This window comes from Pollicipes pollicipes, unplaced genomic scaffold (genome assembly GCF_011947565.3).
Source record: "Pollicipes pollicipes isolate AB1234 unplaced genomic scaffold, Ppol_2.1 Scaffold_4295;HRSCAF=5057_pilon_pilon_pilon, whole genome shotgun sequence".
Taxonomy (NCBI): Eukaryota; Metazoa; Arthropoda; class Thecostraca; order Pollicipedomorpha; family Pollicipedidae; genus Pollicipes; species Pollicipes pollicipes.
The window spans coordinates 14029695-14056908 of record NW_023596461.1 but is presented as its reverse complement, the minus strand read 5'-3'; the positions used below and the strand labels follow the sequence as shown (position 1 = coordinate 14056908).

The window sequence follows — 27214 nt, the reverse complement described above, 5'->3', positions numbered from 1 at the left end:
TCTTGGCACTTGATTTTCATTGGTGCTTTCCAGTCCGATGCTTATATGTTCGTGATATTACGTTCATCGTTCCAGCACCTTGAGCCCTTAATCCTACCAGTCGACGGAAACCGTATACATTTTACCTGGCATATATTGTTCTTTGCCTGCATTTGACTACCATCGAATGAAAGTCGAATCTTTGAGGGCAGCCCATCTGGCTATCAACAAATTTTGCTCGGTTGACGCCATGTTCTGTTATGCACACTTGTGGCTTAAATGTTTTTTATTGCATTGCCATTTCGATGGACGCTTATGATAAGTGGATTATTTTTCGCATAGTTTTTGGGTAGTTTTTTGCCCTTGCTGTCATCCGTTTTTTTTTTTGTCAGTTAACACGCACTCGGGCCGGGGGTCAAATTGACCCCCCGAAGGTTTTTCCAGAATGGTTTCCGAACCGCGTGGCGAAGTCGCGCCAAATTTTGCATCGCTGTAGACAATTAAATAGTGGATCGTTTGGCATCAAACATTCAGATGTAACTTGTAAGGTCGCTGACCTATGGCAGGTCAAAGTCAGGCCACGGTTTCAGCAAAGTCAATGTCTGGGGGATCGCTCATTCTGATGCAACAGCGGGGTCTTAGACGAAGTAATACATCTGAGATAATTTATTAGACAACAAAAACATTGAATGAGCAAATTACGTTGACCTAAGATCAGGTATGAAAGTCATGCCAAGGTCAAAACCAACCTGTTTTATTGCTCTGGGGCTTGCTGTATAGGATAGTTGCTGGTGCTTATTTCAAATTTGTTTATTGCAGGAAACGCATTATGCATCTTTCATGGACTTCTTAGAGGTCAGAATAGGCTATTGACCTAAAAGGACCCAGGCGAACATTTTGTTTTTAGAAACATAATGTCTAGTGTTATCTTTGTCGCTAATTCAAGTGCAAAACTTAGAGCAGTCTTGTATGACTTTGGTCACGTTGACCTTCAAAAGGTTAAACCAGGTCACTGACCTTAACTGAGCATGTGGCCTTGCTTAGAAACAATTATCTAGGTTCTGGAGGCACTTTGAAGACCAACCTGGAATTTGGCATTGTTTGACCTTATTTGACCCGAAGGTCATGACCTAGGAACCTCAAAATTTGACCTAAGTGAGTTTACGTACAGGTCAACACATCCTGTGAATTTGTTTTTTTTAGCTCTCTTAGTTCCCGAGATCTCAGGGGGGTCAAATTGCCCCCTCCCACTACCCGAGCGAAGGGTATCTAGCCGGCCACCTGGGTGCGTGTTAATGAGTGACGCGTTAGAGAAGTTTTAGTGTGCCCAATAAGCAACGGGTCGTTTTCTTAGTGTGACGTCTGAATTTTTTTCTCGCTCATGTGTCAATGCGCAGAACTAATGCCCAGAATAAATGCGTAACAATGTCCTTGTTCCGTAGATGAATGCTCCACAAAATTTGATGACATTTTATCAAAGGAGCTTTCACAAAGCACATGTGTGTGGTCCCTGCCCCCCAAACAATAATTTACGAGTCCCTCACTTTTCGATAAAACAATACAAAATATTTAAAGAACTGGGGCACTCTACGACCAGTCGACACATGGAAGGGCCAATCTTACATCCTCGTCTTTGGGACCTTGATAAAAGTTTGTTTCAGGGGTTGCAGCGGTGCTAAAGACGTCTGTGACATTTTCAGGTCTCAACTGAGCGGCTTCGGAGTAACAGCCTGCGGGATCTCTTGTTCGGTTGTAAGGCTGCGTTCAGCGGCGATCTTTTTCGCTGCAATGAAAGAAAACGTACAAAGTTTTATCTCAAAATGAGTCAAAAACCCTCCAGATTACGTGGGTCTCATGGCTGGAGTCGTCATTGCAAAATAAATATTGATAGAGATAGTATATATATTTAAATGCACTTTAGAACCATTTTTGTACGCATTTTTGAGTCTTTTATTGTTTGCATGTGAAGAAGCGTAGTCTGAACCCCATAATCCATACTTTAAAAGGGTGGTTTTCGGATTGGAAATGTTTGGAAACAATGTTACAATAAGGGACTAAGTTCCATTCGTGCCATTCGCCATCGGCTACCGGCGCAGTATCCCATACGCCTGTCCGCACAGGCGGCGGGAAATGAGCGCAATGTGAGAAAACGCTAAGCTTAACAACACGATGGCTCGCGTGCACGTGTAAGTCGACTCGGTGCTTCAGTGACTCAGCCTCACTCACTCTAGCTTATCAAAACTCTTGAAATCAAGCGACCGTTACTTCCCTCCCAACGCCTGAATCTAACTCGCGGACAATGGCAGTACTCACTGAGGTTACTCTGTGAACCTCAAGTGTCTCTTTGACGGTCTTGGCCATAGTCGGACTGATGCTAAGCTCATCCTCTGGTTGAAGGATTTATCCTTTTGGTACGAAGAAGCATTCCGTCCGTACATTAGCCTTGCCCTGCAAGAACTGGCATAGCCTCTCAGCAGGGAGAATGGGATCGTAAAGGAGACTCGACTGGCTGGCACTGGCAGCAACCCCGTTCAGTCTCCCAAACCCGTCGCGAGAGTTTTTCCCAGTTGATATGACAATGTAATGCCACCTGCGCTTCATGCCAAAGTCCTCCTCATGAAGGCAAAGGGTATAATAATAGCAAAATCACTATATATATATATATATATATATATATATATTTATATGAAGAAATAAACCTGTTTTTGTACTGCACAGCTCGTGTATCCGAAGAGTAATCCATTGGTTTCATATATGAAACGAGGCTTTTCACTTCCGGTTAAAGGTGCCGAAAAAATGCATAGACCGCAATAAGATTATGTTTCATCGCGTCTGACGGCGCGTGGTCACTTTCGTGCGCAATCTGTCCAGGTTCTGGTCGATATATCACGAAGGGATGCAACGTGCATTGTGGTGTAGCCGAATGGAACTGCTGAACTTCTTGGACGACAAAAGTGTAGTTTCAGAAAATTCTCAAATGATCAAAGCTTTGCTCTCGGGCAGTCAGTCTCGGCCAGTCATTTTAAATGTCATCGAAAAATTTACCTTTGTGCTTGGCGTTTAAGTGATGTATGGTCACTGCAACGATGGGTTCTGACAATTTGGTAAGAATTCATCTATTGGCAGCACAAGTTCCGTTTAAACACAGTGGTCGGTGCTCACCCTCAGGCTAGATCTAAGTTCATTGAGCAAATCCAAAGTGTCCTCTGCTTGTGCATTATTTGCGTCAATCAAAAACGATCCCACACCGTCCCAAACGCAGCCAATTCCCACGTTCCCGCATCATGCTAGATTCCCTATGAACATCACATACGATGTGGCTCAGTAAGTCCTTCGGGGTGGGTGGGGGTCAAATGGATTCTCGCCCACCCGAGCGCGTGTTAAACCTCACTGTGCTCTCCTCTTGTGCTTCCCAAATGGATTGGGTCGTTTGAGCGTTTCATTGTGGCAAGATACTATCAATGCAACCACGCGCTCCAGCCGCGCAGTAGGCACTAACTAGCCCGAGACCCTACTACTGAAACTTTGTCTTACTTCGAGTCGTCCCACATGAACAAGAGACGACACCACCCTCACAGCACGCACGCACTGCCCCCCCCCCCCCCCCCCCCTATTCGAATTGTCCTAGCCGCGGCAGCACACATGAGCTGGTGGGGCAGTCGGCAGCGGCGGTGCGCCGAGCGCCCGGTCTTCATGCGACTCTCATGAGTTGTCGGTGCATGGGTCCTGTCTTTTAAAGAGGATAACCACGCTTTTTAGGACAATGTGGACCAAACTACGCTGTGTTACATGCAGATGAGAAAATATCAATATGGCATAGGAAAATTGCTCTTCGTGCTTTGCAAAAGCTGATAATGTCCCGATAATATTTTTTGTTAAATGACGATAGCAAGTGTGCCATGCAAATATTCCGGACAGTTTTCTTTTTTTAGCGTATAGGTTTGTCAACTTTTATTTGAAGAAGTCGAAAAATTGCCACCGAAAGCAGCCTTGCAACCACGCAACTCAAAATTGCCGAAGGCCGCAATTTCGGTATGGGGCAACTGAGAGATTAATAAATATCACGGACCCTTTATGCTCAAAATCCGAGGGATGAGAGTGTAAGGCACTTGTCGATTCATCGCAGAATTCCCCAACTAACTTTGTTTTCGATGCGTTGGTGTTTCTTCGCTTACCCTAGCCATGTTTTCAGACAGTTTATCTGAGGTGCCAGTTCACTAACCGACTTGAGACTGCAGCGACGCTAATAATCTCCCGATTAGCGCATTTCCGCGACATGCGGTCCGACCGAGTAATGTCCTTTTAAATCCTCCACTGTTCTGTACCATTTAGCAGGAAGTGATTACTACAGAGCCGGTGGATGGCGCTCTCGTATCTGTGACAGGCTTTGAGATTGTTCATGACAAACGGCGTTATGCGTACATCATGCATATCATCCGTCGCAGCTTAAGACTCGGTGTCCGCCGAAGGGCAGCGGGCTCACTTCCCCCTCCCTTCCCACGTTGTGGACTTGAACATGAAGCTTAGGTGTATTCATGAAAAGAAGCATCCAAAGCGCGTCGACACCTTCCGTCTCTCAACCTCTCATCCGTGAATGGGGCCACTGGCTAGACCTTGTCAGCCACGTTCTTTGTTCATTGTTCCCTGCCGATGGAGCCGGTTGGTGCAGCGACATCTATAATTATAGATGGCGCTTGCAAACTCGCGGCCTCGAGCTGGACGCCGGCGATACCAAAGCGTTAGTTGAGCCTGTTGATCATAGATGGCGCAAATGTCAAAGTAGATGTTCTCTGCTGGAGGCAAACTTTTTTGTCATCGGTAAGTGTGCGGTCTACCGCTTTTCGGACAGCGCAGCTCGCTTTTTTACGAAAATGTGTGTGATGCCCCCTGCATCAAGTTCATCGGTGGCTTCCTTCGACGACATCAGGACGGGCGTAACCAGCGCAGGATAGGGGTGGGGGTCTCGGGCCACATCTTTCCAGGGCCTTGCTATTTCTTCCCTCACCCCCGTCACCTCCCTGGCAGCTTAGATCTAACTCTTTTTCAAACTTGTGGCCGTATAAATAATCGTTGGTCACCCGCAAAACACCACATTCCCCCTCCTCCCCTCCTGGATATTGGTTCGCCTCCATTGGCAGCCATTTCTGCGGGGCTTGGGGGAAGGTACGCTCGCACCAGGAAATTGAGGGAGACGCGCGTTTTGGGGAGGCACGCTCACACTTTGCTTCCTACGCCCACTTGAAATGGGTGGACATATGTGAGTGTGCCTTGCGCCCGAGTTCCACGTACTTAAACAGAAAGGAGTATAAATATTGGCTTTAATACATGCAGTTTCCGCCGACCTTAGTAACGTTGATGCGGGGCGGGGGGGGGGCGGGGGGGAGACGCTTTGAATCAGCAACGAACTGATGTGAACAATCGAGCAAAGGAAATAAGTTCAACCTTGTTCCAGTGCGTTTAACAGGTTTTTAACCGAGCTGTACTATAATTTCTGCAGTATATTGAACCCCGCATGCGAGGACACCTTGGCCTCGCGTATAGCACTTGATGGTCCCCACGGTGGTGCCGCCACCTGCGGCCCTTTAAACGTTCATTTATGATAGAGGTGTAGCCGCACAGGCTCGGCGATATGTAGCAAATGTGTCCACCAACAGCCTGTGTCTGCCTTCTAGTGCACAAAAGACCGTAGGGGGACTCGCTCGGTCAGGTGCACATGGCCTCGGGGGACTCGCTCGGTCAGGTGCACATGGCCTCGCTGCCGCCTATACTCGCTCCACCGCGCGCCATGATCGCTACAACCGCGCAACAGAAACTGCGTTTCCGAATCTGAGTTCAACACATTCTCTTGGAAGAAGGTCTGTAGCTCACATATAGCCTGGGGATGCAATGGAGCCCTAAACTGGTTGCCTCATGGGGGCGCCAAGTCACATTCGCGATGTGCAGATGTAGTGTTACCCTGTTTGATGTCAGCAGCCTCATCAACACAAAGACGGATGAATTCGAACAAGTGTGTTATTCCAAAGATGACCATGAAATGCGAAAGGGTGCTGAGTGCGGAAAATCGTTAAATGCTTCCCTGCACGAGCCAGGATTGAGAGGCCCATGCAGTTCTGGCTCGTCTTCGAGTCCCCGAGGCCCACAGATGGACACCGAGGCAACCAAGAGACTGTGATGTAGGTAGGTGCCTTCCAAAGTCGGCACGAGCCCCCCAACGTGGTCAGGGTACCAGAAATGATCACCGCCTGCTCAGCCCCCCCCCCCCTCTCCTTAAATATAATCAAGAGGCTCCGAGCCCGGGGATGCTCAGGGCCAAGGAAGTCGCAGGCCTTATTAATGGTCCGCGACCCGGGGCCGGACCTTTGAGACAAGCTTTAGACCGAGTCTTCCATGGTAACTGTAACTGCCGTAGTTTTGGTGGTGGCCACGGAAGCAATCATTTGCAAAGGTCTCGAACATGATCAAAGGCCCAGGGTTTCTCGGGACGAGTTGGGGGGGGGGGGGGGGGTGAGCGGCGCAGGATCACCGTGGTCACCATATCAGAGATCACGGTGATTCATGATGTTGATAGCGGATACCCGGCTCGTCGAAGCACACCGAAATGGTCGGCAGAGGAACTGATGTGTAAGTACTGATGCATGAGCCACCGGTGGCATGAAATGACCGAACATCCACAAACGATGGAAGACTGAGGAGGGAAAACTTTAAGTTCATAAATATTGCGTTTGAAATTCAGTAGTACCGAGTATCCCTGATTGTAGATTTTTCTTCCTCGTGTATCGCTTTCATATACATGAGCCGACCAGTGACAACCGCAAGCCGGCGCGCGCTGCTACGCAAAAGCTGAGCCCGGCGCCGGCCGCAGTGCTGGAGGTAAGCCGCCGTGGGTGGCGGGGCGCCCACGGGCCGGTGGCGGGGCCCTGACACCGCCGGTCGGCCGCTGGCCGTGGGTGGCGGGGCGCTCGCGGGCCGGTGGCGGGGCCCCGACACCGCCGGTCGGCCGCTGGCCGTGGGTGGCGGGGCACTCGCGGGCCGGTGACGTCGCCGGGCGGCCGTCGGCTGCGGTGACCGATGGCCGGCGCCTGGCTCGAGCTGCCGTCATAGGTATGCGCCCGAGCTCGTGCTGGACCGTGTCTGCACGGCGCCGCTCTATCGCTGCCCGTAATCGATGCGTCGCCGCTGCCTGCCATCGCTGAATTATGAGCGGCGTAGCGACGCGCTGTGCGGCCGCTAATGGCCCGCCGCGCGCCGGCACACCCCGGCTACGGTCTCCTCTCGGCTGTCCGGCCCGGCAGCCCCGGCCGGCTGCGGTCGTTCCCCTGCAATGGTGACGTCACGCTCGTCACGGTCCGGCCGTTGTGCTGGGACCAGCAGGCCAGCAAGCGGTGCGCTCAGCAGACCGATCAGGAGCAGTAGGGGCCGTACTCCATGCTCGCTGCGCTCACTTTGAGAAGGCGAGGCAGCACGCGCACGCAGACGTACCGAGACGACGGCTCAGCGACGTGCGATGCGTTCATCTTGGTCTCAGCGCTGCGAATGCGGCGCATTGTCTAGCTGTACAGAGCTGTCTCGGATTTGAATGATTGCCACATTCCGCGGCCTTCGCTGCCGGAGCTGCCCCCCCCCCCCCCCCCCCCTGGCGAACTGGCATCTCGTGAGGCCCGGCGCCGCTGGTGACGGGGCCGCTCGCCGCGGCGCGGCGCGGGGCCGAGGGTCGCGGCCGGCCGGCCTGCAGTCAGCGGACGCTCGTAGCGCGTGGGAGCGCCGCTCTGGCCGCCGCCGCCGCCGCCGCCGCTAATGGTCTTCCCGTGTCGCTGGCCGCCGCGGCTAATGACGCGCAGGGCGGCCGACGCGGCGCGGCGCGGCGCGGCCTCCGGGGACGGAAGCGCCGCTTCTGAAGATCGGCCTGTCCCGCCGGACCTCTGCCGGGGCATGGCCGGGTGCGGTGCTCTGGGCCTCTACGTGTTGTGGTCGGGAGCTCAGATTAAATCCAGGTTGGCCACGTGGCTCAGCGCTCATTGAGAAGCAGAACCCGTGACATTTTCTTCATTCGCACGTGACCGGCAAGAGATAGGCCTGGGACGCTTTATGACCAACCAGGAGATAACACACTGGACACTATATGTAGTCATGCGCCAGAAAGCCACAATGACCATTCAACCAGCAACGTCACGATCGTCTCCAAACACGCAATAGTTGTCCTCGCACACGGGCACGTTCTGTCAGTGTCTGGCAATCCACATCTGGCACGACCCCCAAGCGCTGGTCTGGCTGGCGCTGTGGCCTGGGCTTCGTTTGCCGGTCGGGAGTCCTCTGCCGGCGCCTCCCTTACAGCTGGTTCAGTCTCAGCTCGGCGCTAGATCGGACTGGCGATAGAGGTTAGAAGGGTAGGGCCGGGTAATGGGCGGGCTGTCACGAGTCGCCCCGACAAGGGCACGCCGTCCCCGACCCGGTACGTGGGACCGGTACCGCAGTTCAAGCCGCCGCGCGCTTTTTGAGGTGCTCCTTGTACAATGTATGTGAGACGTGCTGCCGTTTTCACATGATAATTGTTCTCATTTTTGTTAGAAGACCCGAAAATGTGTGGAAATGAGGTTGGACGACAGCAAGCCAACATTGACCTTTGCTATTACAAACGCCAAAGTAACCCACAAATTTGACGCGGAAAGCGCTTTGTTCATGTTTGTTGTGTACGTTGTTTATGATCATGGTTGCTCTGTCGGTTGGTCGCGTTGTCGAAATCAGCAAGTCGATGCTCATGGAAGTTGGGGTCAAATGGAATAGCATGCAGATCCTCAGATGGAGGAGGCCAGAAGCTGTCAAAACTTTAATGCTGGTTTAGAGGCACGTGAGGTGGGGTCGCGGCCACAATGCAACATTGATCCTGAGGAGATGGTATTAGACTGCCCCCTCGACTCCCAACGCTGAGAAGGCAAAGTTAACCCATGTCATCGCATGGCAAAATGGACAGTTAAAGGCCACTTTGACCGCCAACGCTAGAGAGCTTCCATAGTCACTGCGTAATTTCCAAAGGTCCCGGCAATGTACGCCCCCCGCGACATCTGAACTGTCCGTGACGATGTCATGCCACGCGCCGCCGTGACGGTGACGTCAGTCGTCCTCCTGCTGGGGCTCATATCCAAAACGTCTGCCACCTGCTGCACTCACGCCGATGCGGTGAGACGGCGACTTCGTGGTCAAGGACAGTGAAACTGGATGCCCGGAGCGGCCAGTAAATACGCGCCGTCAATGCTCTTTGTTGCTTGCCACATTGATTTCCAGTGCGCTTCCACGCCAGTATTTTCGAGTTCGGGTAATCTACGCTACAGCCGACAACGTGAAAACAGGCTTCAAAAGTCAGTGGTGCACTGAATCCGACCAAAACCGCTGCTGTTGGCACCGCAGTAGGCAGGAGTCATCCACTGAAGAGCACAGGTCTCGCTGTCGGCGTCGGTCAGCTGCGTTTGCAGATAACTCACTACAGCTCACCCTGCGCATACCATACTTCACACTGCATACTGCATACTGCATACATACCATACGCATACTGCACATACCACACGTACTCACGCGGTCACGTTTCCAGCCTATTCCTGCATATCCCCGATCCTAGCTGCGCACCTGTTCGGGTCATCCCCGCGGCTCAGGCCAGGTCACGTCTGTTCGGTTAATTTCCGCGGCTCAGGTCAGGTCACGCCTGTTCGGATCATTTCCACTGCTCAGGCCAGGCTACATCTGTTCGGGTCATCCTCGCGGATCAAGCCAGGTCACGTCTGTTCGGGTCATCCCTGCGGCTCAGGCCAGGTCACGTCTGTTCGGGTCATCCCCACAGTTCAGGCCAGGTCACGTCTGTTCGGGTCACTCGCGCGCGATTCAAACCAGGTCACGTCTGTTCGGGTCATCCCTGCGGCTCAGGCCAGGTCACGTCTGTCCGGGTCATCCCCACGGCTCAGGCCAGGTCACGTCTGTCCGGGTCACTCGCGCCGTAGCCCGATGGGCTGCCCTGGTCGACGGCCGCCACTGGTGACCGGACGCCCCGGCCAAACCCGCCCAGCAGCGACCGGCGAAAGGCCGCCGGTCGCCGGCGCGTGCAGAAACCCGCGAGGTGGTCAGCGTATGGCGGCTGTTTGTGACGATGTTTATGCCTGTCATCGGCAGCGTCAGTGACTATTTGCACGCGACGTTGCCTGTTTTTATTGGTCCATGTCGTTTTGATTTTAATCGAGCATTGCACAGCCGCGTTTTGCATTCATGTATGCAGCTATTTGAACCATTTGCAACCATTTGCGTCATTGATTCCTAACATGTCCCGGTGGGCCCATTTGTCACCCTTCACCCATATGTGTCGTTAAGACGCCATTTGCGTCCCCCTATTTATTATGTGTATTCCCACGTGTGGACGGCATTGCGTTGCCGCAGGCGCCGCCGCCAGCCGCGGACTACTCTGCATGTGCAGCACGGCCGACTGTCAGGAGGCCGGTGTCGACACGTGTACCACCACCGGCCTGTGCTACACGGAGCAGCGGCGGGGCGCCGGCGCCGCCGAGCCCGCCACGCGCGGCTGCGTTCGGTGAGCCCGCCACGCGCGGCTGCGTCCGGTGAGCCCGCCACGCGCGGCTGCGTCCGGTGAGCCCGCCACGCGCGGCTGCGTCCGGTGAGCCCGCCACGCGCGGCTGCGTCCGGTGAGCCCGCCACGCACGGCTGCGTCCGGTGAGCCCGCCACGCCACCGGATCCGGCGCTCTCGACAGACCACCCGCTCAGCTGACTGCCGTCTGTTGCGGGATTGTCGTAAACGGCAGGTGAACGGAGCTGGACGTGTGATGTTGCGTGACCCGACGTGCGTGACTGGTGCCGTCGTGGAGGCGGAGGCGAGACGGCGCTGACGCGTGATCTGTGATTGGTGTCTTCAGCAGGGGCAAGACGTCGCTCCTGTGCGACCGTCAGCTGCCCATCATGGGCACCAGCATGCACTGTTGCGAGGCGCCGCTCTGCAACAAGCTGGTGGCGCCCACGTGGCGGCCGCAGGACTCTGGACGACGCGCGCCGGCGCAGCCGCCCCACCATCGCCGCCGTCACAAGCAGTTCGGTGAGTGGGGCAGCCCGGTCGGCTATGGTCGCAGCAGCTGAGCTCGGTTGCCTGCTGTTTTCTGCGGTGGAAACCCGGTATGAGGGATGGCCAGTGTAGTGAAGGATTCAGTCCGAAGTCTATCGTCTTGTAAACGGTATAGTTGACATGCAACGAATATGGTAAAAGGTGCAATGTAGAAATGTACAGTGCGGTTGAGGGTCCAGATTGGCACTGGGCATTGCGGTCATAAATCTGCTCTGAACCCGTAGGTTTGAAGCGCGCTGCAGGGAAAATATTTCAGTTTAAAGCTGGCTGGTAAGATAAGAGTTCAACCTGGAGTTAGCCGGTTTGGTACGGGGCTCAGCTCAAAGACGCGTCGGTAGTCCTCTCTACGACAAATATGTATCGGTAGTCCGCTGTACGACAAAGAGATGGACACTGGAGTGAGACCGTATGACTCGAAGCTAGAAGGTACGGTGAGAGGCAAGGCTCGAAGTTCGGGTTTAGGGTAAGGAGCTTCGTTCGAGTGTAGAAATAAATCCTGACAAATGAATTATGAACGTACTGTGAGCGCGACCGTCAAGTTCAGACCGAAACATGCCGTGATTTGGGAAAGGCTCGTGGCGTTCTTTTTCGTGGCGCCTATAGCTGAGGGTATACGTGACCGACATCACGCAGCAGTGACCTGTGGAGACCATTCTGCAGACTGGCGACACATATGGGGACCGCAGTCAAACACGGGCGCCAAGACCTAATCTGTGTTGTAGGTCGGAAAAAATCGCTCGATGCCTTGCAGAACAGATGAATTCTGGAAGTTTTTGAAGCCGTTCGTAAAATAGCACCGAGATAGACGCAGCAGCAAAATAATCTGACTATCTATCCTATACATTTGCAAGCTGTTGATGTTTGCCAAGATTTGCCCCTGGATGAATGGCTTCAAAAACTTCCGGAATTCATCAGTTCTACGACGCAGCAGAACAGAAGAAGAGGCAGACCCTAGTAAACATTAACAGCCTAATAATGTATGGGATTGACAGTCAGATTATTTTGCTGCAGCGCCGATCTCTGCATTGTTTTACCAAGTGGGTTATATGGACATTTACAGTGGGGACGGGTAAAACATACAATTATTCTTCGACAAATGAGTGTAGTGCGTCGAAGGCGCACAAAATGTCCTGCATGGTGTAAAACAGCATTCAGCGTTCTTGATGTTTTGACGTTTCATGCTATAATTATTGTGCTGTACACAAATTTTTGACTTCAGCTACGTTCCTGCCCCTGAGGGCATGTGCCCTCAGCGACAGGGACGTAAGCATGGGTACAGCCAAGGGCGCCCTCTTGCCGTTGTACAGCCAAGGGCGCCCCTAGTCGAGGGAATTTTACGAACTACACGTGTTTTGCTAATTATTTGTGAATGTGGTGTATGTTAAGTTTTAATGTAAATTATATTTTTGTTTATTATTTGTAAGCTTAAAGTGAAGTAAAATGTAACTTTTATTGTAAATTTAATCAGACCTCGACAATTACACGGCGAAACCCATTAACACAGTTTTTGGCGGGATCTTGGTCCAAATTCACCGCATTGCGTAGAAAATGTGGCATTTCATCCTCTGAGGAACATTTCGGCGACGTATCTGCCCGAGAGACCACGTGGATACATTCCTGATTCCACCCAACCCCTTTTTGTGCTACGTCTGTTACTCGACTTGCGCCGCCTGTTAGCCTCACTGCCCATTCTGAAAACTGCTTAACCGCTCGTGATCCGCATGCTTTTGGCTCTTCCCAACCAGTGTTTCGTGCCGTTACACCCGAGACCAATCAGCATCATCAGCTGATCGGCAGAAATCTGTGTAGCGTGTCTATCGATGCACCCAGCAGCTGAGCATGGACAAGGATGGCCAGCTCGCGTGCATGCTTATCCGGACTGAGCCGCTCTGATGGCCCTGCTGCGCCTCCTCAGACGATGCGGCCAACCGGACACTGGAGGCGCTGCTATCGCTGGGCTCGCGCCAGCCGGCCCCCTGGCGGCCGGGCCCGCTGGTCATCTCGGTCCTGGCCGTTGGCGTCATCCTGGTGATGGGCATCAGCGCCCTCGGCCTATACATCCTCCGGTCACAGAGGTAAGGCGTGGCACGGTCCGCGAGCACGGGAATCAAGCCATCAGGTCACGGGGTACGACACAGGCTCGGCCAGCGAGGATTGGAAGCAGGCCATCTGGCAACACAGGCACGGCAGGGGACGGTTTGTGAGCGGGGCGAGCAAGCCGTCGGGCCGGTGGGGTGCGGCGGAACACGGTACACGACCGAAGGCAGCGAGCCGTCGGGTCACAGACGTGCGACGCGAGACGTGACGTGACGTGACGTGACGTGACGTGCAGACGGGAGCCGTACGATCCGCAGGAGTGATGGGCCACGAGCTCAGGGCCGGCGGAACCATGGCCGCGCTGCTAAGTAGGGACCCCACTGTGGGAATGAGAACAATTACAACCGGTTGCCTGACACCGGCGTGAGGATATGTGTCGTGATTGCCAAAGGCGCCGTGCTGTTCTAGACATTCTTGGGAAGCGGCGTGGCCACAGTGGAGAACTGGGGTTTAAAGTGGAGAATTGGGGTTTACCTACGAGAGACCCCCCCCCTCTCGTAGGTACCGGGTTCTTACCAGCCGATTTCGCCCCCTCCTGGGCAAAATCCTGTCAAGGCCACTGTCTCATGTGTACATTCAATTATCAATTGGTGGAATGTTGTGTAGGTGGTCAAGGCCTCTGCCATCGATTGCATTGGGTTGCACTTCTTTGGTTCACTATTCAAATATTCTAGCGTGAGACCCGTCTCAAAATGTGCTAACATTCCCAAGGCAAGCAAGCAGGACGATAGCGGTTCTCATTATCATGACATGCAAGGTTCATCTGTTTCGTAAGCGAGCTGCCATTGGAAGTTTTCTTGGTGATTTTTTTTGGGGGGAGGGGATGAATTCGACCTTATTTTTCATCGCTACCAAAACTTTGGCCTAGTGCAATAGAAAATTGTTCCTAGGGCAATGGTTTGCATCGCGACGCTGAAGCACCCAGCGTCAGAGCACAGACTGAGTCAGGGCTGTAGGACTGGGAACCTCGTCGTGCATGCATCCGTGGATGCACCCATGGATGCCCCCTGGATGCACCCACGGGTGCAGGTCTGGCATTGACAATAGCCAGGGATAACGGAAGACGGGAGCCGCTGACGTGATTTCTCTGGCCAGATGTTGGACCGCACAGGATGACAGATGAGTCAAATGTGTGCAAGTGATGGCCGCTTTGTTATGCCGACAGCTTCAATAAAGCATGCTAATCACAGCAATATGCAGGAAGGAAAAGACAAGGCTTCGCGGACTGTCGGCTTCTTCTCGTCTGACGGACTTCCAATGCAGCTTTTTGTTGGGGCTTGTCCTCATTTGCGTAGCGAGGAAAATAGGCTTGCTTACATCTGGTTATGGTGGAGATGACCAGGTCCACCAGCACGTCGTTTTGTGTCCTGACATGTTTGTTTATGACCGCCTTACTTATTTGGGTGTTGTGAATGCTCGGTGTCGTTCGACACTACCCCGAAAAATAGCCTGTTTCGTCATATTTGGAACGATCACATTTCTTTGCATCTATCGTCACCCATTGCTGGTTTTATCTGGCTTGCAGAGCGCTGCCGCTCGTTTTTTATGGCGCTGTTTGCGTCCTGGGTGACTCACTTCCCACCACATCGCAGAGGACGTTCGCCACAGTACGGACGCGACCCTATTCAAATGGCGGAGCGGGCCCCTGAGTGGGTGGGTCTGCAGACGGTGCACCCACGGCCGGGCGGAGCGGCCGCCATCCGCGCCAGTTGACAAGCGCCTGCCGATATGTATCTGGTGACGAATACAGCTCGTCTCGCGGCAGATGACATGCTGCAGATGTCGGCTTGGACGTGCCGGCGCTCATACCATATTGAGCCCGGACGGCGCCGCGCGGCGCGGCCAGTTTTGGCGCGTGTGGCCTGTCCCGCGCAGACGTCGTAATAGCGCCACAGGCCGGGTCGCTCGGCTCGTGGACCCGCCGGCTGCTGGTGGTCGGGTCCAGTCCGTCCGGCCTAGTCGTATCCGTTCCTTCTGTGGGAATGGTCAGCGACATGGTATCTTTGATCTGGCAGCTGAGTTGTCGTGTGCGTGGCGCACGGGTTGTCTTGGTGGAACACCGAACGGTTCCGAGGTGGTCTTGCCCGACCAGGAATATCGTGCGGAAGACACCGGAGGACACCGCTCCGATCTGCCGGGCGCTCGCGGCGGGACTAGGCCGACAGCACGGCGGGCGTGATCCACGCCAGCGTGACAGTGTGTCGGTGCCGGTGCGTCACCAGCTGACCACACTTCTCTCCGCAGGTTTGCGATGGACGTGCCGTTCTCGGCGTGTCCCCACGACCACGGTACCCCCTGAGGCCGACTGTGGCCCCGGCGAGGGACCCACGGCACGTGCTGAGCCGACCGGGCTTGCATCGAGAGCACGCGGCCCGACGGCGACCCCGGCGCTGCCCGCCGCGTCACGCTGTGGGAGGCCCGCTGTCCGGAGAGGCGCTGGAGCGCAGCTCCAGACCAGACTCGGGTCACTGCACCGTCGCCCGACCGTCACCCACGGCGCCGCTGAGACGCGCCGTCAGGTCTGAGCTGATGAAGGGGTGTCGGGCCGGTCGACGGGGCCGAGCGCTGGAGCTGATGAGGAGGTCGGGCCGGCCGGTGGAACCGAGCTCTGGAGGTGATGATGGCGGACTTGGCTGGTGCGACCGAGCTCTGGAGCTGATGGTGGCGGACCGGCTGGTGGGGCCGAGCTCTGGAGCTGATGAGGTCGGGCCGGCCGGTGGGACCGAGCTCTGGAGCTGATGATGGCGAACCGGCTGGTGCGACCGAGCTCTGGAGCCTGATGATGGCGGACCGGCTGGTGGGGCCGAGCTCTGGAGCCGATGAGGGATGTCGGGCCGGCCGTTGGAACCGAGGTTTGGACCTGAATGGGGGTTTCGAAACAACCGGCGGGACCGAGCTCTGGGATGTGGCCGGCCTGTGCGGCGACAAACGTACCCAGCAGGGAGCCACCGGCGGTGAGAGCCCTGGAAGAATGCGCAAGTTGGCGGACGCTGCGCCAGAATTGTCTTGGCCTCCGAAGCAGCATGGGGTCGATTGATGTGAATCCAATAGTGTGAACCAAAGCGCGCGCTCCTTGCAAAGTTGACATGTGCATCACTAAAGGAGAACACCTCCTTTGTCATTGTTGGCGATTGAATTTTTTCTGTTTTATTCCTGTCAAGCCTCTTTGCTCGCCCGCCAGAACCATCTCTTCAGATTCGCCAGCGTATTTCCACCCCTCCCACCTTTCGTCGTGTTTTTTGTGGATATGGCGGGTCTAGAGGCGCGTCCCTCACCCTAAACTCAATCCCGGAGCTGATCGCATCGGAATGCGTCCCGTCACCAAAAAACCCGCCCTCGCCCGATTCAGAGCGCGTGCTTTCAGGAATCGTGAGCGGACATGCCGATAGCGTCTCGAACCTCTCAGGGAGCGGCGGAATCCTTTATATTAATTTAGGTGCATTGGCATTAGCTTGTCTACGTTAGTGATTTTTCTTCACAGCGTCACATAACCGCTTACTTTCAACAAACGAAAAAACGTCTTAACTTTACCATATTGAGCCACGTCAACTTCATCGTGGGCGCAGTACAGGTCACCCTCCTGCTGTCACCACCCAGATACCAGACGTTCTCCGTGTGGCATCGCGAGCGAGCGCCCGGACCCGCCCGCCCGCGAGGGAGGCGAACTTCCTCCACGGAGCGTGATGTGGCCCATTCCTTATGCTCAGACATCGCCGGCAGACTCCGTCAGCAGTACATTCCCGGTCCTGTCCGCAGTACGCCGCCGCTCCCGTCGGTGGTACGTCGCTGATCCATTGCCGAGCGGCCGGGGTGCCGCCGCTCCCGTCGGCTGTACGTCGCTGATCCGCTCACGCGGCGCGCCGTCGCCGTCGACGGTGCGACGCCTCGTCCCTGCGTCAGTCACCAGCTGCGCGCACGGCGTGGCAGCTGGTGCTGCCACCTGTCTCGGCGGCCCTGTGCAACGGCGCCGCTGTGCCGTCGCCTCGGCGGCGCCGCGCAGAGAGGGAGGGTGCACCGGCGGGCGTCGCGGTGGCTGAGTCATCCGCCCGGTTGGCGCCGGCGACAGGGGGAGGGGAGTCCCCTCAGCAGCGCCGGCGAGCCTCCCCACGGACACGGCAGCTTCGGACTTATTTGGGGCGGGCGTTTGCAACGGCAACGTAGGCCAGTGAGCGGTGCGCGGACCTTTTTTGTGAATGTGACGCATGGGGGTCGCGTCTTTGTGGCCGTTACGCAGGCACACTGTCGTCAACTCTCGTCTCGTTGGTGCGCTACATAGAACCCAAGGGTGTCGTAGCACTTGGCATGGCACAGCACATGTGTACCAATGCGTAGTTGGCACCCGTTTCCAGTGACATCTTGTGCTCGGTAACCCAGCAACACGATAGTTGTCAAACAACATGATTGTTCGATGTATCGTTTTACCCCTGTGATCGATAATTGTGGGAGTTTTCGAAATGCATCGTCGCGATGTCGTAATGTATAAGCATTCTGATGCCCAGAACAGTAGAGTTGTATGATGTATGGTGATTTCGATGATGTCACGACAGTTTACGGCAGTAGCAGCAGTGCGGCATTGCCAATTAGTGTTCCTTCACTGGCGGCGTCATAATAGGAAGCCTCAAGGCCGTTGGACGTCCGTCACCGTGGCTTCCCTGCAATCGACATTCCCACGCGTAGTTTTACGAGCCTGGTCCGTCCGTACACAATGGACTGGCCGCCCATGATGTTGTCTGGCGAAAAATGCAGCCATTTAGCCGAAGGGCCGCGCCGAGCGCAGACCTGTCTGGTAAGCTCTAGTCATTAACACAATACAGCTGTATAACGTGGACGTCAGTGTTTGGTTCGGGCTCTGCAGTATGGCGGGAGAGTGCCAGCACGTGCCGGCCGCCCTGTGCTCCTTCCAGTCGAGGAGAGGTACTGCTGGGTCTTCGACGCCGAGACTGGAGACTGCATTCGTCCATGCCTTTTGGTCGATGGAGTACGTCGGTCTGCTATGGAAAGAGATGGACCGCGCTGGGAAGGGGGATGGGGTACAGGGTAGCGCAGTTTGAGCTCTGTGTCTGAAAAATTGCAGGTTCGGGCTCGACTGCGCGCGTTGCCCGCCTTTCCTGGCAGGCTGAGAGGCAGGCGACGCCAGCGTCTGGATGTTTTTTTTTTAACGCCCAATGGTTGAGTGCGTCGTAAAGCCCCAATGACAGTGCAAAGCGGTGGATGAGAGCGCGTGTCCTAGTCTGATCTACCTATGATGAAGACGGCGAAACATGGTGAGAATGCAAATGTCGCCCTATCTTGCTGATATCAGACATCGGTGAACTTCAATTCGATGGTGCAAATATAGATTCTGCTCAGCTCTGAAAAAGCTCATCTGAAAAAGGCAATGTTCAAGGCAGAGCGCTTCACCGCAGCGTGCGGATATCTAAAAGTCAGAAGCACCGGGAAGCTGTGATACTCGGAAGTCGCCAGCGGTGTTCAACCCATCGGTACTCCTCGTTTCCCACCCAGGCGATAAAGCAGAGGGCACTACGGAATGCAAGGATACGGAATGTCGCTGTTTGGTTGATCCCTGCCAGCATGTGTCCCGAAATATGGATGCATGCACCATTTTTCACACAAATTCGCATAACGATTACACAAAATATGGGTAAATCGCACCGTCAGGCGCATTGGAGGCGCGTTTCACGCTACATAACCGCACCATGTCTCCAATGCGTGGATACTACCAAGAGTGCAGCAGCCAACGTGCTTCACAGTTCGTCGCTCCTTTTCTCAGAAGATATACAGTTCGTCGCTCCTTTTTCTCAGAAGGTGGACTGCTCGCCCGGATTCTGCCTTTGGGACAGGGGGACAGGTCCCTACATTGGGCCGCTTGTGATCAAGGCCATGGGGTTTGCAAACATAATTTTGCACCGTCTGTACCTCTTGCTGACCGGCGCAGAGGCGCTCGAGGTCATTTACCGGTGGAGTGCCATCGTCAGCTCGTCCGCTCTGATCCAGCGGGGCCGGCACGCGGCGAGCACAGGGGCCGTCTCAGACCAGTGGCCGACGCAGTTCTGCTGCCTGCTCCGAGCCACGTGCGACACGTAGCAAGGGGGCAACGTGGCACGTGGGTCTCGTGCCGTGCCGTACCGCACTGCCTACATAGGCTGAACTACGCGTAAGCTGTCCTTGCAGCCGGGAGCGCCCGTCACATGGAAAGAAACGCTTGTCGGTGGTTTCTGCGGTGAAATCGAGTCCAGCTTCTCAGCCGGCATCGTGGGTCAGTGGACGCCGTCGACCGACATCATGACTCTTGGAACGCAGTCTCACATGGGGCCGACAGACGCTGGATTAAATGTAATTTTAAGGAGTAAGTATGTGTGGCATGTGTATGTAAACAAACCTATGCGGTACTGACCTCAACGTTATGATGCATGGCTTTTCCAGCGACATTCTCGTCATTGCACTGCGGCCGCGCTTGCATCATCGGGGGAGTGGGCGAAACTGCGAGGCATTGTTTTGAATAGAATCGGCTTTTCGCTTTTTGCGATACCACATTCATGAAGTAATAAGGATGCAGCAACAGCGCCAGAGCTTTTAGCAATCTTCTGGCATCTGCGATTGAATACCGAGCTGGCCTGGTGGATTCCGTTCGGGTCCAATGTAAACTGACATATACGTCGCGGTCCTCCCGCCATGTCATAAATTGCATTCTGGGCGGTTGGACTGCATTGACATGAATGTCGGAATCTATGCTGGTTTAGTTCGTTTCTGTTCGCGACGGCGATGGCTGAAGCCAGCGAGCTGCCCAGCAATGGCATGGGGTGCGGAAACAATGGCGCACGGACCCAGCAATGGCATGGGGTGCGGAAGCAATGACGCACGGGACCCGGGAGACGGCGATGATGGGATCGCGTGCGCTGAGTTACAGTTCCCAGGCTGTAGGCCCTCCCCCCATGACGGTTGTGATTGGTGCGATTTCTTCTGTTGGTTCGGTCCCAGCAGTTTCATCTGTCAGGGACGCAGGTACGTCAGAAAAAAGTGGGTCAGCCTTTTCTAAGACGATTATTTCCGGTGCTGCCGTGAGGCAAATGTTCAACATTAAAGGGAATGTTCCACATTTGAAGGTATTCAAGCAAGCATCAGATATGACAACATGAGCTCGCCCATTACGGTTGGCATACTTTTCATTGGAAAAGACTGCTCCAGACAGCACAGTTTCCCTGCTTAGTAAATATTCCGCTCAATGCGTCATTGTTTGATGATGTAATCGTACCTTGCACGACATTGATTGAGGCCTTATTGACGGGCGTTTTATCTGGAAACCGTGCTCACGAATGCCAGATGTAAACAAATCGACAATTATGCTTTTCTTGGCCTTGGTCGTCGCATGGCTGGTGGAAGGGCAGGATTTGAATAGCGTTATGGCGCCATGGATGCCAGGGTGACGTTCAAATAGCCTCCTCGAAAAAGTCTGTACATTTTCGCGGGTGTGTAGCTCAGAAACTAGCGGGGGCGTGAGAAGGATGGGCTTGAACTGCACCCGACGATCCTTACGATGGCTGCTTCAGTTCAAGACCCCATACAAATGTGAAACACTTCCTTTAACGGAACGTGCGAGGAGGGTCACGTCACTCCCACCCTTTCTGCGCCTGTGGAATTTGTCCGCTGACGCTGATTAATAAACCACGATAACGTTTTTTCAGTCGCAAAAACATCGTACTGTGTACTGTGGGCTTTGGCATGTGGCTCATTGGAGATGTAATCTGCCAGTCATAGTGATGGCACGCTTGTGGACACAGTGGCAGCTGTAGAGCACCGCCGTGAGAAGCTGGCCCGGTCCGTGCCGCGCCCTCGGGCCAGCTGCGTGTCTCACCGGCCGCAGGAGAGCGGGCCATCTCACGCTCGGTTGATGGGTGCGTGAACCCGGCCGGCGGTGCCGTCACGCCACAGCCGTCATCAGAGCGCTCATTAGGCCCGGGAAGTCATTGCGTCGCTCCCACCCGCTCCGCGTCGGCCGGGCTCAGTCCGTTGTCTGCGGGGCTGCGGTTCAAGCGTGAACTGCTCAAGGCGAAGTAGTGTGTCGGACGTACTAAGTTGTTTACAGGGTGTGGAGCCAGTCTATTGTGAAGGTGAATGGATGCAGATGTTGTCTCTTGACCTGTGCCTGATACACCTATGTGACCGCACCGTCGTTGCGAGTTTCCTTTGCTTTCATTACCGGTTTCATGTTACATATATCAGCCCTGAAATGTATGGTTGTAAGCCCAAAAGTGCTCGGGTATGCGCGCATGTACAACACGTGGAAATGTGGTCGCATCATGTGTGTCGGACTGACGAAGCAATTCTTGGAAACTTCCACGTAATGACCATTTACTGACTCTGTCTCACTGACTCAGCAAGCTTGCTGTTTCGGCTCAGACGACGCGCCGCGGCCTCGCCGTTCTGGTCGGGCCCGGCAGCCCTCGCATTGACTCCGCGAGAGCACGCACTCACGGGGCTGCCGCTGCCCGCCAGGGGACGACCGCACGCCGCGCCGGGGCCGGACGGCTGTCGGCCGCACGCCGTGTGACTTAACGTTGGCTGCTTCGGGACGACGCCCGGTGTACAGGGATCCTATGGATTACAGATTGGGATTATCAAAAAAAGAAGTTGTGTTAGACTATCCGTTTAACGCGGTCCTCGTGTTTAGTAGGTACAGATGTACTGCAAGGTGCAGCAGGCCAAACGTTGGGCAGGCCTGCTTGCCTCCTGCATTTCCATGCATGCTGATCTCGACACCATAGTGTGTTGTCTCCTTCAGTGCGTATTGGCAGACAACCTCTCTGTTGACATTGACCGACCGCACAGACGGCCGAGCGGATGTACCGGACGTTTTTCAGGTGAGCTACGAACATTAGCAACACGGCCCATTTGAACAGACTAATATTACGAACTGGGCCAGTGCGCTCCGTAAGCTTCCACCACTTGATTGGCGTGGCTAATGTAGGAGCCGCTGATATCGGTCAGCCAATATTCGATTAACCGTGGATGCATTGGTCTGACAGCATGTGTCGCCCGCGGGCACAAGTGGCACGCTCCCCGCGTCGCTCCGCAACAGAGGCAGCATATCACCAGAGACGGTGAACCACAGGACCGATGCGGGGTCCTCACAGCGCCTATGAACTTGTTTTTTGCCGAGGGTCCGTGCTGGCCCAGGGATGCATCTCGTGTGTTGCGTTCGCTACAGAAGAGCTCATGTTTGCGGATGTGATAGCGAGTTGGGTGGCTGGCGAATCAGCCGACCGCAACGCCTCAGTCTGCTTGGAGGCTGCATGGCCACGCGGGCGCGCCAGCAGAATCTGCGACTAAGTCCGTCGATTTTGCTCTCTTCACCTTAATCTCGCACGCGCTCACAAGCTGACCTTTCCTGAAGGGGCCGCCACGCCACAAGGTCCTGATCTCGGCCAGACGGGCCAGCACTAGACCAGGACTCCATCCGGCTTTTATTGATAGCTGCCAAGTGGTTGACGTGATCACAGCTGAACACCACAGATTTGTCACGTAGCCAGTTCCACACATGTTGACGCCGACAACATGTTCATAGGATATCAGTGCACGAGGATGGGACGTCGTTAGTGATCACAGTGATCATGTTAGTGATCAGTCGTTAGAGTACGAATGCCTGCCGGCTTTTTCCACAGCTCAAACGCCGTGTGTTTGCTTGTAATCGTATTCCTGTAAAGAGCTGCCTTGATGGAACATTACACAAAGTCAGAAGGGAAAAGCATGCATCACCTTGGCGTCATTGTCAAACTATCTAACGGGCTTATTTGGGGGAGGGGAGAGACGGAGGAAAGGGCTAGTGTATGGAGGTGATCCCGATATTTTCGGACAATGCTATGAAGACGTTCCAGTCAGTTGCAAGCAGTTTGGACGCCGACTCCATCTAGGGGTTAAAACCACCATGCTCGTCCTACAGTAGCATTCGATGTCTTTTCCTCAAGCTGACCCAACTTTACGTGAAGTGACCTGACGTGAAGTGAAGTGAAGTGAAGTGACCTTATTTCACCCTGAGCAAAGGAAAGCTCACGACCACTTCTCGAACGCAGACAGACGAGAATTCTGGGTTGGGGATCCAGCGAAAGGCCGTTCAAATAAGGCTTTAGTGATAAGAGCGCACGCTTGAGATTCCCATGTCCGTACCCGCCTTACTTTGATGCATTTGTCATGACCCGTGACGTCACAAACCACATCAGTGCAGTTACCTAGGCTGCTCTAGCAAGGCAAACGTGACGGGTATTGGCTTCCATTGGATTTTAGCAGTCGGGTTCTCACATCGAGAGATACGAGGATGTGGCCATGAAGGCCAAACCCCAGCCTGTCCCCGTCTCCGCCCGCCCCGCGCCCGTCAAGTCCGCCCCGGACGGTCGCGTGCAGCGAAAGATGCCAGGCGACGTCGGGCTCACACTGACGCAGACACGTGTCGGCGAGTGGTCGCATCGTCCCATCGTTGTCATTAAGAAGCGCCTGTTGTTGGGAAGCTGTAGTTTGCGGCTTCCTACCCTGTTGGAGAGGCTCGGAGGCTGACAAGGCGCCGCGGTTATCCTCGACGGCTGATCGTAACAGCTCGTGTCGCGGGCAGACCGTGTCCTTTTGGGCCGGGTGTGAAATGTTACACCCGTCACTGGCGCGATCCCCGGCTCAGTTGACATCGCAAGGCTCAGAAGTCGTGTCGAATGCGTTATAAAATGACAGGAGCTTGTGTTGGAGTTTCATAATGACATCCTGGCAACGCTGCCCTGTCTAGATGGTAGATGGATTTTGCACAGAGGCTGAATTGTGAACACGTCTCCGCCTCAGCCTACGAGAAATTCCACTGGGCTGATCCCGTTGATTTGATATACGAACATTTTACACAGCCTGCTTGCGTGTCAGGTTTCAGCTCATTTGAGCCAGATGTGAGTCAGCGGATTATGATGAAGGACACGAATCTAGCATTCCTTGTGAAACACGAACGGTCAGGGGTGTAAGGACGTAGCGGTTCTCAGGGGCACGTGCCCCCTTCTGTCAAATATATGACATACATTAATATGTGTGCAGATAAGTGTTGAATTACAAAATTCGTGAGCTTTACCCCATGCAAGGACTGTCGTGCTCCTGAAGCCTGCTAACTGAGATTTAGTGAACATTTTCGAGTCGCCTCTCCCATTGCAAGTTTCTGCGCGTGTCCCTATGGAAGGTTTCATTCACATCAGCTGCATCGATTCGGCCGGATGAATTTGAAGTGAATCTTTGCACTGCGACATTGTGCAAGCGAGCAAACTTATACGCCATTGCAGAGCACAGGTATTTCTGACTGCCACGGCGCTAGCATGCCCCTCACTGCCTCGGTGCACCGCGCTGGTGCAGGCCAGCGCCCGTGTGCACCGAGCGCCAATCGCTGACAGTCCAGCGACGCGTGTTTTGACTCAGATCCTGGTGGCCGGTACCGATGACAGCGCGGCGCGCGGCCCTCGCTCCGGTCCGTGCCCCAGCCGACAGTGCCGCGGGCGACGCGACGACACGCGGCCAGCATCTGAGCGGGACGGCGGCGGGGCACGTGGAGCTACCGAGGACTCGTGAAGACGCGCCGAGCTGCCGAGGGCTCGTGAAGACGCACCGAGCTGCCTAGGGCTCGTGACGACACGTGGAGCTACCGAGGACTCGTGAAGACGCGCCGAGCTGCCGAGGACTCGTGACGACACGTGGAGCTGCCGAGGACTCGTGACGACAGGCGGGCATGGCGTCCGGCCGGCGACTGCTGACTCTGCTCGCCCTGCTGGTCTTCTGTCCGGCCGCTTGGACGTTCGGGGATGGTAAGTGACGCTCGCGTTGTGCTGCGTTGTGCACCTCTGTGTAAAGGCAGGTTATTCAGCTATTCGCCCCGTATGCAGTCACTGGTGCTCATCATAGCCAGAAACCAAACTCGCTGGCTCCCCGCGTCGATGCCAAGTCCATTTCTCGATACGTCATTTTGCTCTACAACCACATCGTTGCACGTATTTTGCGTGCACGCTTCTAAGCTCGCTGTACGCTATGCTAGGTGAATAGGGAAACAGGAGCCGGGGGTTTCAGTCTCTAAAGCTGCGCATGCGCATAAAGTTTGCTATGAGACACACACAACCGAATAAGATAGGGTGCGAACGTCGGACAGGAGCTGAGAAACACGCAGGAAAGTGAGAGTATCACTGGCCCTGTCGTACAAAGCATGCAAGCGTGCTTGCATTTTTGCGATTATGGGCATAAATGCGAGCGATTACAGACGCTGCTTCGCTACCTTTCTTGGTGTACAGCTGGCGTTGATATCGCGTTATGAACAAAACGGGCAAGACTGTTACAGCAGACAGTTCTCGACATGCGGGACCACAACATCCCGACACGAGCCGACTCGTATGAGTAAACTTCCGGGAAAGCGGATTCGTTCAACGGGGGAGGGGATTTATATTGGAAGTCTTGCCGTTTATGCCAGGATGCACTTGGACTGTCATAAGTGATCGCAGACCGGACAGCGACAGAAATGCTGATCGATAAAGATGCAATGGGTACTTCATCAGGTTCCACTGGGAAGGCATCTGCTATGCGATTTGTACAGTTCAAACCGAGGTGGGCCCGTGCATGGGCTTGCGTGTTGAGAGAGAGAGAGAGAGGAGAGGAGATGAGAGAGGAGAGAGAGAGAGAGAGAGAAGGAGAGAGAGAGAGAGAGAGAGAGAGAGAGGGGAGAGGGAAAGAGAGTACATACACACAGACACACACACACACACACACCACACACACACACACACACACACACATATATATATATATATATATATATATATATATATATATATATATATATATATACATGTGTGTGTGTGTGTGTGTGTGTGTGGGTTGTGGATGTGGATATTGGTGAGTAGTGATATTATTCAGCCGTAGTAAGTGAACAAGTGAAGCGAGCCAAGCACCACATTCGTTCAGGCGGGACCGATGCACAAAGCTGTGTCAGTCGATACTAAATCAAACCAGTCTTGTCTGCTCCCTCACTTGGGACTACTGAATTTCTCACCACCGTGGAAACGTACAGTACCGAGGCATAGCTTAAGAGAATGGCTGTAGGATTATGGCCCTGCTTAGGAGCTATGCGAGAACTTGCAAAACTTATTTATGCTGTTTACTACTCTAAAATGCTGATGCCTAAAAGATAAGGCATTTGGTAAACAATTGGTTATTTTATGCATACCAAAAGATGATAGAGAAAGGAAGGATCGGAGGGTCAAAAAAGCTGCATATTTGGAGCCAACTTGACCAGGGTTATTCAATGGCATGCAGGTTGTGTTTTCTTTCGGCAAAAAATGGTCTGACCTGGCATGACCTTTGCCTGGGGTCATTTAGTCGATGCTTGAGCTGCGCAAATGTTAAAAAAATTGTGAGGTGACAAGGCTTCTTCATATTCAGGCATCCAACTCATGTTTCCGAAAGTTTCACTTTTCCTGGTATCAATGATTTTGGATGGAATACGGATGCATCGCCTCAATCCTTTCGAAAAATTGTGTCAACGACTTTGCCAATCAACATTCATCATCGAAGCAATATGTCCTGACGTCCTGAGGTCATAGTTTTCAACGCATATGCTAAGATGTGCAGGAGTCAGTGTGTATTTACAGCATTGACATTTGAAATAACTTTGAAAATCGGGCAAACTGCTAGCGCATTTGCGAGGAACATTACACCCACAGAATACAGCACCGCTATCATTATTCCTCGTTGAATAAGCAGGAGAAAGAAAACATAGTGCATATATGTGTGCCAACTTCGCAGACGTGCGGTGGCATGAAAACTAAGGTAGCAAGTCAAAGTGAATATAGTCATATTTTTACTAACTGCTGGTTATTCGACGAGGGATGTGGCTAACAGCAGTCTTACACCTTGGAAAAAATCAAGGGGCCATTATTTCGCGTTCCTATGAATTTCATGTCAATTACTATTGGAAGGAAGCATAACGCGGATGAGAAATATCGCACAATGATTGCGACCTGATCTGACCTCTG

At 54.0% G+C, this 27214-nt stretch overlaps 1 protein-coding gene across 1 annotated transcript in view; it reads left to right on the top strand.

Moving 5' to 3' along the window:
* LOC119096774 (uncharacterized) overlaps positions 1-18009 on the top strand; it is a 41615-nt gene extending 23606 nt beyond the window's left edge. Inside the window, exons 2-5 of the mRNA XM_037219696.1 lie at positions 10396-10546; positions 10888-11063; positions 13006-13165; positions 15432-18009. Coding sequence (XP_037075591.1) covers positions 10396-10546; positions 10888-11063; positions 13006-13165; positions 15432-15486 — 542 coding nt within the window. The 3' untranslated portion in view covers positions 15487-18009. The remainder of the gene's footprint in view (positions 1-10395; positions 10547-10887; positions 11064-13005; positions 13166-15431) is intronic.
* Positions 18010-27214: the final 9205 nt, after the last annotated feature.